The sequence below is a fragment of the Benincasa hispida genome, chromosome 11 (genome assembly GCF_009727055.1).
Source record: "Benincasa hispida cultivar B227 chromosome 11, ASM972705v1, whole genome shotgun sequence".
Classification (NCBI taxonomy): Eukaryota; Viridiplantae; Streptophyta; class Magnoliopsida; order Cucurbitales; family Cucurbitaceae; genus Benincasa; species Benincasa hispida.
This window is the reverse complement of record NC_052359.1, coordinates 9216523-9230480: the sequence shown is the minus strand read 5'-3', so window position 1 is coordinate 9230480 and position 13958 is coordinate 9216523. Positions and strand designations below refer to the sequence as shown.

The window sequence follows — 13958 nt, the reverse complement described above, 5'->3', positions numbered from 1 at the left end:
CAATCAGATGAATCCCCAAAATGGTAGGCTTATTGAGTCGGCGATCTGGCTACTCTCAAATCAAAGGACAACCCTCATAGGCAAGAGTTCATAACTCACTCAGGATTAAAGTCATGTTACCTATGGCCATCCTAGTGAAATGAAAGTCTCAATTATGAACAAAGTTATATAACGAGACTAAATATTTCGTGATCCGGTCTTATACAAACTCCTTTGTATAGAAGATCTCCGCTCGCATGTCTAATACATGAATGATTAGGATGAAATCATTTGTAGTACTTTACAATATTTGTAACACTTACAAAGCATGCCATACTCATAGTGTCACCAGGATAAGATATTCAGCCTTATCCATATATTACAAACCATTTAGGTTATCATTTAAACACGATCCACTTGTATGTCTCCACATACATGTTTAAGTTACAACGATAACATTGGATCTTAGTTTATGAGTGTGTGGTTAATGCAACTAAAATATCAAATATTTCATAGACAATGTGAATAAAATATCATATAGTATAAATCACAGAATGTTTGTTCAAACAAGTGTTTACAAACTACAAAACCCTACGAGATTTAGGGCATCAACACCAACATCAGGTTTCCAGAAGGCTTCGAAGAAGGGCAAAACCCGTAAACTACGAATTGTATTTTCTTCAGTGTTGTTATGAGTTCACTACAAGAAAAATCACCTTTCTTAACGTTTTCAATTTTAAATACTTGATGTTTTTATGAAAAAAAATGTCAAAGAATAGGTGATTTTAAAAAAAAAAAGGTCAAGAATTTATTTTAAAAAGCGGGGTTTGTGCATTTTTCCTAGAAAATACAGTACTTGACGTTTTTAAAATGTCAAATTCAATTAATGGATTCTTGACGTTTTAAAAACGTCAAGAATTGAAGAATATATGGGGTAGCATTGCAACGCTACATATTTTGACGAAAAATTGAAAAATGTGCGCACCTCACACATGCAATGTTCCAACGCTCTCATTAGCGTTGCAATGCTATGGGTTTTGACAAAAAAATTCCTCGCTCTTCAACATCGTTGCAACACTATTTTAGTAGTGTTGCAACGCTATCAGAAAGATTTAAAAGAAGTTCCAGCAGATTTAGTCGATTTTATTTCAAATACACTCGAAATCTTTTTGGTTTTTCACTTCCCTTTGATGCATCTTTGTTATTCCATCAATCTTGAAGAGATTCTTCATTGAGGTAAGTAGATTTAAGGCGTGAACTTTCAAAGTTAGGGCTTAATCTTGATTTTCTTATTTAGATTGGGTTTAAGTCTTGATTTTCTTGGTTTGATTAGGCTTAATCTTTTTTAGATTAGGTTTAATTATTAATTTTCTTAGTTTGAGGCATGACCTTTCAAAGTTAGGGCTTGATTTTCTTTGTTTGAGGCATGAACTTTCAAAGTTAGGGCTTGATTTTTTTAGTTTGAGGCTTGAACTTTCAAAGTTAGGGTTTAATCTCTCATGTATATTCTTGAATCTCATAATAAACTCTTGTTTCATATTGTTTTTGGATGAGATTGAATTTTAGATAACTTGCCAAAGTTGGGATTGTCACTTTGCCAAAGTTGGGATTGCCACTTTCCAAAGTTAGGGCTTTAATTTTAGAGAGCTTGCATGAACTTTCCAATTTTCTTTAATTAAATGCTTGCTAAAGTTAGATATGTCAATGTGTCTAATTTGTTAGGGCTTTATGAACTAAGTAATGCTTTGTTAAAGCCGGAAGCAAACCTTATTCATCCTGGGTAGATATACGATATATAACTAACATGTAAGTTAACCTTTTTCATTTGTAGTATTTGTTTTAAAGTGCACTTTATTTTAAAATAATTTGTGCTTATTTCTTGACAAATAGGGTAATTGCGATGTTTCAATCTCAAAGAATATTAAAAAAGGTCGAAAGCAAACCTTATGGAGAACAATAAAGACAAGTGTAAATTAACAATGACTACTTATTCGTCATATTAAGTAAACATCTAGTGCGTATGGATTACTTCATTCTTATTTACTAGTTTTTTCTCTATAGTGTCCTCTACATGTTGGGAGCACCGAATGTGGATACTACGTCATGGGGTATATGAGGGATATTGTGACCAAAAGAAGTATTGTCATCTCAGATTTGGTATGTTATCGTTATTTCGACATTTCAAATAGCATAGAGAAAAATAGAATCCAGTATAATATTTGGCTTTTATGTTTATAGATTGATACAATGAAACCGTACTCACAAATTGAGTTAGATGATGTGCGGATAAAGTTGGCTGAATTTTTAGGATGCTACATGTGATTGTGGTTGGTCATTTTAGATGTGTTTTTTCTGGCTGATCAATTTCTAGATTTACTTCATATCTATATAGGCGTAAATATCTTTTGGTATTATTCAAATATGCACGGGGAGGGAGGGAGGATAGTTTTGGATTGGTACATGTGTGGGTAGATGGATGGTTTTGTTGATAGAAGTTTTGGAAATGTATTTTTTGAAACTGTTCATATTGGGTTGACTGTTAGAATTATGTTCCTTAGGTTGTATATATTGACAATGTTAAAGAAGTTAAGTTTCTATAAAGAGATATTGGTGGTTTTTTGTTGATATATAAGTTTGCCAATGCATGTATATTGTTTATTTGATTAATGAATATATGTCATATATATACCAAATGTGGTTATTGGATCAAAATACAGGAGCAATTAAGGTAAAAACACCAACATTGTAGATTTTTCTAAGAAAATTACAAGCAAATTTATTGACGTTTTTAAATGTCAAGTTCACAAAATTTATTGACATTTTTTCCTTGTCAATAATGCCCATATTCTTGACATTTCAAAAATGTCAAATGTCTGTGTTTCTTGACGTTTTTTAAATGTCAAGTTCACAAAATTTCTTGACTTTTTTTTCTTGTCAAGAACGCCTATATTCTTGACATTTCAAACATGTCAAGTGTTTGTGTTTCTTGACTTTTTTAAATGTCAAGTGTCACTTTTCTTGTAGTTTTAAAACATCAAGAAAATCAACATTCTTGACACTGGCTTCCTTGACGTTTTTAAAAACGTCAAGAAAAGTCATTCTTGATATTTAAAAAACATCAAGAAACACTGTTTTTGTAGTAGTAATTTTTCGTACATATGCATATGTGTAATTTGTATGGTGATTAAGAATACACCACATACTACAGTTTTTTTAGGGGGTCATAGGGCCTAGTTTTTAAGCCTGTAACGGAATCTCATGGGATGGTCAGGGCGTCATAAGGTTGAACTCCTGAGCCTATGGAAAGAACCTCATGTAGAATGGTCAGAGGATCGACAAGTCTAGTTTATGAACCTACACAAGGTAGAGCTATGTGCACATAAGAATATAAAGCTAATTGTCTGCCGAGTGTGTATTGATAACATGAAACGTATATGTGCAAGCCTAAGGTTTGAGTAGTAACCTTGCGGTGTTGATTTGTTGCTATTGCACTTTTGCTATTAAGGGTTGAAAGAGATGTTGTAGTTTTTTTTACCACTTACTTGGCTTTTAGCTCATTCTTTTCCTTCGCATGTAGCAGAAGAGTTCAAAGCATATGTGATATAATTAATCAATATTAATCAATATTAATCAATATTCGTTAACTACCGAGACATACCACAATAGCTCAGTAGTTGTACTCTCCCCACTATAGATAAAGTTTTGTCTACTTGATTTAACCATAATCATTAAGTTGATCCTTCAAAGGTTATCCATATTAACAACTAGGTCAAAATTACTAGTTTACCCCTGTAATACATCTTGCTTCTTAATTCTCTACTGATCTTCTAATGAACAATTGATTTATGGTTCTATCAATAAATCGAGTCTTCTCAGACATAGAGAAGGCATAACCCATTGTTCAAGGCTAGGAGTCAATACTTAAAGGAACAACCTATCTACTAATCCTGAAACTGTTAGGAATGAATTCCATGTTGCAGGACTATGTCCTCAGCTATCTATCCGGTCTTACCTCTAAAGTGGGAGACTTATTGAGTGGCAATGTTGAGTCACTCTCACCCATGAAGATTAAAGGATAACTTGAATAAACAGGAGTTTATAGTTAGCTCAGGATTAAGATCGAGTTACCTTAGGTCATCAAATTGAATTTAATCAAAATGGAGTTGACCTTCATGCTTGGTGTTGATGTAAGTCTATATTTTACTTGCCACTTTACGTATAAATAGTGGCATTTTGTAGAACTTAAAATCACACACTCATTGGTAAGAAATTCTCTTCAAATTCTACTAAATTTTCTATTATCCAATTTTATAATTTTAGTTATTTTATGATTTTAGCTTTTTATCTTAAATTATATTTATTATTATTATTATATTATTTTTCTCCATATTCGTATTCCCGTCGTGCTACTCAATTTCACAATATGTTATCAAAATGAGCTCCGGTCATTTTTCCCACTAAAGGTAGGTCCTAAAGGTATGTTAGTTTTTCCCTCTACGTTATAATTAATAAATTTAATATTATTTTGCATATTCAATATCTATTAAATTTCTAACATAAGTACAATATTTTATTATAGTGCCGCCATGATAAATCTCACAAAATTAGAATTTGCCGCCCTTGATATTAACAACAATAATTATTTTTCATGTGTACTTAATGTCGAAATCCACTTGGATGCTATGAATCTTGGGGAGAAATAATTAAAAAAGAAAATACGACATCTAGTGAGGACAAAGCAAAAACTATGATTTTTCTTCGTCATCATATCCACGAGTGATTGAAAATGGAGTATCTTATAATAAAAGATCCCTGTATCTTGTGAAAATTTTTGAAAGGGATGTACGATCATAAAAAAATAGTTATTCTTCTTAAAGCTTATTACAAGTGGATGCACTTAAGGCTACAAGATTTTAAATCAGTAAATGATTACAACTTCACATTATTTAAAATGAGTTTGAAATTGTTATTATGCGAGATAATAAGGCATAAAGCAATCGCAACAAAATTTGCCGAGTGAACCAAAGGCCCGTAAGATTAATTTAATTTATACTTACACAACTTGGATGGAAAGTTGGGGAAACTGTTGTGGATGAAAGTAGTAAATACTTATTTTTCTAAGTATAGAGACCGATCCATAAGATTGTTCAAAGAACCATAATACCTCAGTATAAAGATAGACCCAGTGGAACGACCATAGAGCTTGAGAAAGTCGACCATATAAAAGTAAAGATTATGCTTAAGTGTTGTATTCTTGCACATTTTTGGGTCATTAGTGAAATCCGAAAATTTACTATGTTTAGTAACGGTTTGATTAATGACAGAGAAATTAATTAGCGAATAACCGTTACGGAATCTATTTCTATATACTCGTTTGATGTACATTGAAATACACCATGAACTCTATACCCTCTAATTTCTATCTCTCCCTATAAACGATTATTAACTTGATCATTGGAATATCAGTGGCGAAGCACTATGCCGAAATATTAAATTTAAGATAGCTCTTGCACACGTTTATTGAAGGATCTGCCAAATGTGTTCCAAACTGTTCTACACCATCAAATTTCTTTGAAGGGTTATCCACTTCTGACACCAATCACATCTTCACCTTCTTATCTTTATCCAATGCATCTTATAGATTTCATTAAAATAATTAATTCATAGCACAAGTAAAGACTCTATCAAAAGAAGCATATATTTTACCAAAATCTTCATGAAAAGAAAAGAAAATATCATTTGAAGAAGAAGAAGTTGAATCAAATCCCATGGCATCGAATTATAATGCCTCTTTCAATGATAATGGTGTTCCTCGTCGATCAGCAAACTTTCGAAAAAGTGCTTGGGGACATCATTTCCTTTCTTATCAATCTGAAACTCTGGTATGTACAATATACCCATGACATATATGCTATGAATTCAAATTTTATTTTGTTTTTTCATATCTTGATAGTTGTTGTTTTCATGATGTTTTATTTCATATTGTTAATACTTTAAATATATGTTTTGGTCCATAATATTTGAACGGTTATTCAATTAAGGGAATCCAATTTGGGCAAATCTCATTTCAACGTTCTTCGATTAATACATTGTGAATTTCATTCTCATTCCTTAACTATGTTGTGAGTCTCTATCTTGTGAATAAATTTGTACATACCAAGATTCAAAAACTCTTGAACAATAACCTTTTGCTTATGTCGGTTGGGCGTACCTATTTGACCCCAAAATGCGGGTGAGGTTTGGTGCTCTCATGAATTCTTATTCCTTCCTCTCACTTTGTGTTTGTTCCTCTCGCTTCTTTCTCTTATTCTTCGTTAGACACAACTACGATTTTTTTCATCAATTTTTTTTCTTTCATTCATCTAGATTATTTCTTCCGCCTTCTTCCTCTTGCTTTTTCGTTGTAGTTTTTTTTACCACTCACTTGGCTTTTTGCTCATTCTTTTCTCTTATGTTTTCCTTCGTAGGCAGCAGAAGAGTTCAAAACATATGTGTTATAATTAATCAATATTAATCAATATTTGATAACTACCGAGACATACCACAATAACTCAGTAGTTGTACTCTCCCCACTATAGATAAAGTTTTGTCCACTTGATTTAACCATAATCAATAAGTTTATCCTTCAAAGGTTGTTCATATTAACAAGTAGGTCAAAATTATGGGTTTACCCCTGTAATACATCTTGCTCTTGAAATGTCCACTGATCTTCTAATGAAAAATTGGTTTATGGTCTCATCAATAAATCGAGTCCTCTCCGCCGTAGAGAGGGAAAAACCCATTGTTCAAGACTAGGAGTTAGTACTTAAGGGAACAACCTATCCACTAACCCTGAAACGGGTAGGAGTGAATTCCATGTTGCAAGACTATGTCGCCAGATATCTATCTGGTCTTATCTCTAAAGTGGGAAGCTTATTAAGCGGCAATGTTGAGTCACTCTCACCCATGAAGATTAAAGCATAAATCAAATAAACAGAAGTTCATAATTAGCTCAGAATTAAGATCGAGTTACTTTAGGTCATCAAATTGAAATAGTCAGTTTTAGCAGTAAACAATTGTTATAAAGAAAAGTGACTATTTCGTAGTCCAATATTATACAAACATCTTTTGCATAGGATGCCCCCAATTTCATATCTCCACATGAAAGTCTTTAAGATCACATCTTTTTTATCAATATACAAAGGGGACCGTATCCATGTTGGGTTTTATGCCCTAAAACTCGTGGTTTGTAAACAATAAACTGATTCTGTAAATCGATAAAGTTGATATTGAATATATGAATTGCTTATTTCGTTTTAGAAATAAATCCAATAAACTAAAAAATCCATTACTGTTACATGAGTACTTGAACTTTATGTGGAGACATAAGAGTGGATCAGGTTCGAGTAAATAGGCAAAATGATCTATTGCATACGAACAAGGTTGGGTGTCTTATTCTGGTAATACTATTAGAAGCGACCCACTTTTTAGTTGTTACAAGGAGTTGTAAAGTACTACAAACAAAGTGATCCTGATTTGTTCATGTGGTGACATGAGCAGTAGGGGCGTCCTGTGTAATGAGTTTACATAAGATCGAACCAAAAAATAAGTTACTCTTACTTTATAACGTTGTTTACTGTTTAAGGCTGACTATTTCAAAGTGATGACCTAGTTAACTTGACCTTAATTCTAAGCTAACTATGATCTCATGTTTATTCAGGATTATCCTTAGATTTGCATGGGTGAGGGTTAGCTCAATAGCACCGGTTCAATAAGCCTTCCATTTCAAGGTCAAGATCGGGTAGATAACTGGGGCCATAGGATGCAAGACAAGATTCGCTTCTACCTACTTTTAGGGATAGTGGAGAAGTTGTTCCTTTAAGTGTTGATTGTGGGTCTTGAACAAGGGGCCCCACCCTCTAATAAACCCAAGAGGGACTCGGTTTGATGATTGGATCACAAACCAATTGTTCATTACAAGATTAGTGAGACTTAAAGAACAAGAGGTAATCTCAAAGGTAAAGCAGCCTTTTGACCCAGCCGTTATTACGAACAACCCGTGAAGGGTTATTTTACTAATCATGGTTATATTGAGTGGACACAATATATCTACAGTGAGGGGAGTACAACTACTGGGCTTTAGTGGAGTGACATGATAGTTAACGAATGAGGGTTAATTCGGTATAAAAAGTTTAGTCAATTAATCTTGAATCGTTGGAGCCCATGATCTGTAGGTCCATTAGGTCTCTCTACTAGCTCACAAACGAAATTAGCCTTAGAATAGCATAATAAGTTGATTTCAAACGTTCAAATTCGAATTAAGGGAATTAGAAATTATATCTGATATAATTATACATTTAATTTTAGAATTAAATGTAACTCTAAAATTGATTAATATATAAATATGATTTAAATATTCATTTTATGAATAGGGATTCATGATGATGAATTTGATGACAAATTAATTTAATATTTGATATTAAATTAATATAATTAATTAAATTATTTAATTAATTATTAATTATTAATTTTATTAGAAAAATAAATTTATGAATTAATTTTGTAAAATTAATAAAATTTTAAGTTTAATTAAAGAATTAAAATTTAAAATTAAATTCAAAATGGAAATTTGGGAAAACCACAAAGTGGGATTTTACCACTCAATTTAAAAGCACCTTAATCACAATAATCCACTAATTCCACAAAGTAGGTGGTGTCTTCCTAGGATGAAGACTTCAAAGCATGGGCTAATAGTTTTAAAAACAAAAGAGATTCAGTTGAAAAGGACATGCAATTGCTGAATTGCTGAGTTTTTAAAAGTTAAAGAAGTTGTTCTTGAACAAGCTGAAAAATCGGAAAACCTTTTCTCCAAATGCCCTATGTTCAAGCTTGTTTTGAGTCCTACAACTTAATCTAAGGCTCCTAGAGAATAGTAGGGAAGCTCTAGTGGTGGTCCACAGCCTGAATCGAAGAAGATTGTAGCTGTATTTCGTTGAAGAATAGGATCTTCAAAGGTATGTAATGAAACCTTCTTAATACCCTATGAATGTGCTTATTTTAATATCAAAATTGAGGAATTAAAATGCTTAATGATGTTGTTTTCTTCCGCTGCATGTTTTTTTAAACAAACAATCCATAGTGTCCCTATGATAAGGTATCTATTGATATACTTATAGACCATTTAGGCTATATCCTCAAACTTGATCCACTTTTATATATATACATAAAGTTTAAATATTCATGTTATAGCCAAGGATTAGTTTATTGGATTTAGGAATTGATAAATGCAATTTACAAATTCAATAACACCTTTGTTGAAAGAAATCTAACATCTTTATTATGAAAGAGATTTTGTTAAAAGATTACAAACTACGTGTTTTAGGACATTTCTCCACATCTTATGCTAAATAATATTTTCTATGCTTTTCAAAATCATTTCGTCATATTCTTGGTGAATTTTTCAATCATGTGCTATTGTAAACGCTGAAAAAATAAACAAACTTGACTCAAGACCGACATTGAACTGTTGCCAAGCAAGGTTTATTCCATTCTGGTTAAATGCAATCTAATCCACGATTATTGTTGAAATCTACGCTATGCCTAGTTTCATTAAATCCAAGCTCCATTCAAGATCGAGGTTGAACTCTTATCAGGCAACAACTCCATTTTGATTAAATTCAACTTAATCCAAGCTTATGGTTGAAGTCTACCTCAATTCTAGTTTCACCAAATTTGACTTGTTTTCATATTGGTTTCAAAATTTGGTGAAGTATGCAACTGGAGATTGAAGCTTGCGCCAAACTAGGTTCAATGAACCAAACCTTATCCAAGATTGGGATAGAAATCTCATACAATTGTTTCTAGTTGAAGCATATGCAAAGTCCAGGTCTATCTTTTTCAATACCAAATCTTCACATTGGTTTCAAATTTGGATTAAATTCAACGTCATCCATGATTATGGTAGAAGCTTGCACCAAGCCAAGGTCTATACAAAACCTTATCCAAGATTTAGGTTGAATTCTTGCCTAGCAAGATCTTTTCTATTTTGGTAAAATTCAACACATTACAAGATTGAGGTTTGAACTCTTGTAAAACATGGACAGTTTCAAAATTTTTCTAGATTTTACATCCGCCATCTAGATTATTACTTTGGATGACAAGGTACTTGGCATAACTTAGTTATTATTATCACAGGTAATCAATTGGTTATTGTGAATATATATATATATATATATCCTTGCATAAAATCTCAATTCCATCATTAATTTCAGGTGTAAAGACAAAAAATATATTCATCACAAATATTTTTAAAAGTAAAAATGGTAGCAAATTAATATTTGGTTGAATGCGGAGTAGCGTTTCTTTTTGGGTTTTTGTTAAAAATCCATAAATACATGAAATGCTTAAGCAGAATTAAATTTGAGAATTAGTAGTGTTATATTTGTGAATTGTTCTACTTCATAAATACATGGAAATTCTTCTGCAAAAAAATAGTGTTTTGTTATGGGTTTTATTGTTAAAAGTCCATAAATTCATGAAATTTTTTCCTAATTTAATATTCTAAATTTGAAATCATTTTCACATAATTAACAATGTGAAATTCAACCATTAATAACAATTTTTAATTTAAAATGAGACTTTGTAGTGTTTCACCTTTTGAAATTTAATTTCTTAAATACGTGAAATTTCTCATTAAACATCGACGACAAATATTAGAATCACCAAATTGATGTTATAATGTTCTTGAGGTGTAGGAAATTAGTTTGGGAATCCAAAATAAATTTGAAATTTACTTAATGGCTGTGATGTCATTCATAATTATTAGCTCATGTTTTATTTCCAAAATGTGAGCTAATACAAATGAGACAATTTAAAAACAGACCAAATAACATTTTATGGCCCTTATTTTTCTAATTGAGTAATAAAAGGTAAATTTTGATAACGTTTTTTATGGGTGTTGTAAGGTGTTAACATTTCTCTATACACAAATATCTGAATTTACGTAGACCAATAGTACTTTTTTTAATTAGATGACCAATCATGCCTTTAATATGATGGGTGGCAACCTTAGAACTCTTAAAAAGACCCATACAAGAGGACGTCAGCTACTCCACGTCACGATCACATTGTGACAAATGTCAATATAATATAGCTATTAAAATACCACACCTTGCCAATCATAACATAATTCAATTCAACTAGCTAAGGCATTAATCCTCAAAGAAGAAATTAAAGGATTCAAATCACATGCTTCTCTGTACGTGATGTACCCAAATATACTGAATACGTAACAGAAAAGTATTCTTAAGCATGGTAGATTTCATTAAAATACATATAACAAAAGAACATAATAAGTTTTGCTTATTAAAAAATTAAAATAATATTTGCGAAAACTCGTTTTTCATTAAAAGTACAAACTAGTATAGATAGGATCAAATTGGCACGGTGAGTAATAAGGTAATAAGATGTTTAGTTTCTCCCTCGACGAAAGTGAAACCATCTCGCTCAATGTAATAAAAGTTTGTGGCTCGAGTAACATTCAACCCGAATTGAAGGATCACATTCGGAAACTTTCCACACAATTTCATGTAATCTTCTATCATATCCTTCCATGCTTCCACCACTTGGCCTTTTAGTTCGGCTGTGGCCTCTCCTTTCGTTACTCCATATTGTTTCATGTAGCACTCAACTGCAGAAGCCACATGACCTCTCTTTTGTTCAAACTAAGAAAGAAACATGATGACAACTTAAAATATATTTTTAGTAAGTAGAATAAAAATAACAAAAAACAAAAGTACCTTATCAAAGATGTTGAGGCGGAACCCAACATAATTAGATACATCAATTACAAACTTTTTATTTTCAAAAAGATAGAAACTCTGTATGTTTATGTAATATGATATAAAAACTCTGAAACCTCAAGCATGTATACTTCTATTATAATTTTTTATAATAAGTATAATTGCTTCATATTATCAGTACCTCGTGGCAAGATATATCATTCATGAGTCTGGTAATTACTCCAGTTGCTTTAAGAAGCATGGGTTCACCTTGAACCCACTGGAAAACCTCTTTTGAAGCAACATTTCCCAAAGATGGGAAGCAAACTGAAGCCACAACATAGATGCCAATAGAAATTACACCAACTTTCATGTATTCTTCTATTGTTGGCACATATTCTTCATTGAACCATTTAGCTTCCTCCAAATAAGCTCTGCATTGCCTTTTCATCTGTGGCCAAAACTCCAAACTAAAATAAATTAGAAAGAGACTTCTTCGGTGAGGTGTTGATATAATATTAAATAGGTAACAATTGATTAGGTACAGCTTAGTCTCCTACTTCTCTTACCTTTACATAGTATAAATAAAATTAAACATCATTTTTTACTAAAGAAATTTAGCACATGGCTGCCTGGGAAGAGATAGGGATAGTCCAACACCCACAAGTTTCATATTAAATTCACCATATTCTATCAATTCAAGCTTTTAGAGTGATTTAAGCATAGTATAAAAAAAAAAAAAAAAACATTCGAAGTTCAAACCCTTGTAAAGTCATTTTCTCTCAATTTAATATTGAATTTTACTTGTTAGGTCTTCAACAAATTTTCAAGCTTTAATAGTCTTCTCTTCCCAAAAAATATATATGAAACCAAACTAGTCCAATAATAGAATTTACCGCTTCTTTTGCACAATCAAATGCGAATGTAATATTGTTGTCCATACACATATCTTGTTCAATCTCTCGATAAAATTCAAGTATAGCTTCATAAAGACCTTTCATGTAATTTGGGAGCTTGTCAACGCTCTTGATATCCCACCTGAAATTTAATCAAACATTCAAGTGATTAGGCTAGAATAACGACACTTCTTTAATATTTTAAATTCTCACACATGTTGGTATTGGGTGAAAAGTCCTATATTGGCTAAGGAATTGAAGGGAGGGATCCAGGCCTTTGGCTAGTTCCAAAATGAAATCATAAAGTTTATGCACGAGTTGCAAAATATCCTACTATTGTGGAGGTATCGGGCTATCCGTTTTGATCGTTGGTCATTTAAACGAGATCACATTATTGAAATAATTTATACGTATATATCATATATATAATTTCTGTAATGATTCTAAACTATATTTGATCATTTAGTATTTTTAGTAATGCATCCTATTAGATTATATATTCACCTTATGATCTATTAATATGAAATTATACTTGAAAGAAAAACCATAGAACAATCTTTGAAACAATTTAACCTTGAAATTCTATTGCTCAAAATCATTACTACACTAAAAAGAATATTGAAGGTGAATGTTATTGACTACAGGGTAAAACTAGTTGTGCAAGCTTTACATCTAAACACTAAATTAAATAAAGAGTTTAGAGATAAACCTTTGAATCGCTTGGGTGAAAAGTTGAAGTTCATCAAGTATGCCATATGCATCATACACATCATCAATTATGGTTATGAAATAAATAATTTTGACAAATATTCTTCTATTGGTAGAGTACTTTGGTTCATAGTATACTCCCAATGCCCAAATATAGCATTCCACCACCCTATCTCTTGCAAAAGATAATTGTTCCATAAACTTCTGATCCCTCCACCACCTATGTATATATTCACACTTGGAATTAGATTTTTTTTTTTTTTTTTTTTTTTTTTTTAAAGAAGGGTAAATTTGATAAAAAGTTAATACCTGCATTTTTAGACTATTTAGCCCCATTTAGAAACGATTTTATTTAATATTTTGTTTTTGAAATTTATACGTGTTTTTTATCATTTTTTTCGATTATGCTATTCACCTTTCTTGAATGAAAACACTTGAACTTTCTAATTAATTTCTAAAACCAAAAAGAAGCTTATAAGAATCATTTTTCTTTTAGTTTTGAAAACATGACTTTTTGAAAACATGAGTAGAGAGTGTACAATAAAACATAGAGACTTGTGGGAAGTGGTTTTTATAAATGCTTAATTTTCAAAAATCAAATGGTTATAAGTGGAGT

At 31.5% G+C, this 13958-nt stretch overlaps 1 protein-coding gene and 1 long non-coding RNA gene across 2 annotated transcripts; one reads left to right on the top strand and one right to left on the bottom strand.

Annotated features, from left to right (window-relative positions):
• Positions 1-8471: 8471 nt before the first annotated feature.
• Positions 8472-10156, top strand: LOC120090241. Its single transcript, XR_005485470.1, has 2 exons — positions 8472-8972; positions 9563-10156. It is a non-coding gene; the product is annotated as an uncharacterized LOC120090241 (long non-coding RNA).
• Positions 10157-11263: 1107 nt separating this feature from the next.
• LOC120090544 (sesquiterpene synthase-like) lies at positions 11264-13678 on the bottom strand. The gene is made up of 4 exons (XM_039048270.1): positions 13344-13678; positions 12635-12776; positions 11941-12189; positions 11264-11681 (listed from the first exon to the last, which is right to left on the bottom strand). The coding sequence occupies exons 1-4, from the start codon at positions 13676-13678 to the stop codon at positions 11391-11393; spliced, it is 1017 nt and encodes a 338-aa protein (XP_038904198.1). The 3' UTR covers positions 11264-11390.
• Positions 13679-13958: the final 280 nt, after the last annotated feature.

What these genes read in the sequence shown, in the direction of transcription:
- LOC120090544 (XM_039048270.1), bottom strand. Translation starts at nt 13,678, where the DNA reads ATGGGGCTAAATAGTCTAAAAATGCAGGTATTAACTTTTTATCAAATT. An exon ending in TTGATTGTGCAAAAGAAGCG is followed by an intron (nt 12,190 to 12,634) that starts GTAAATTCTATT and finishes TTTTGGCCACAG; the next exon opens with ATGAAAAGGCAATGCAGAGC. An exon ending in ATGATATATCTTGCCACGAG is followed by an intron (nt 11,682 to 11,940) that starts GTACTGATAATA and finishes TTTCTTTCTTAG; the next exon opens with TTTGAACAAAAGAGAGGTCA.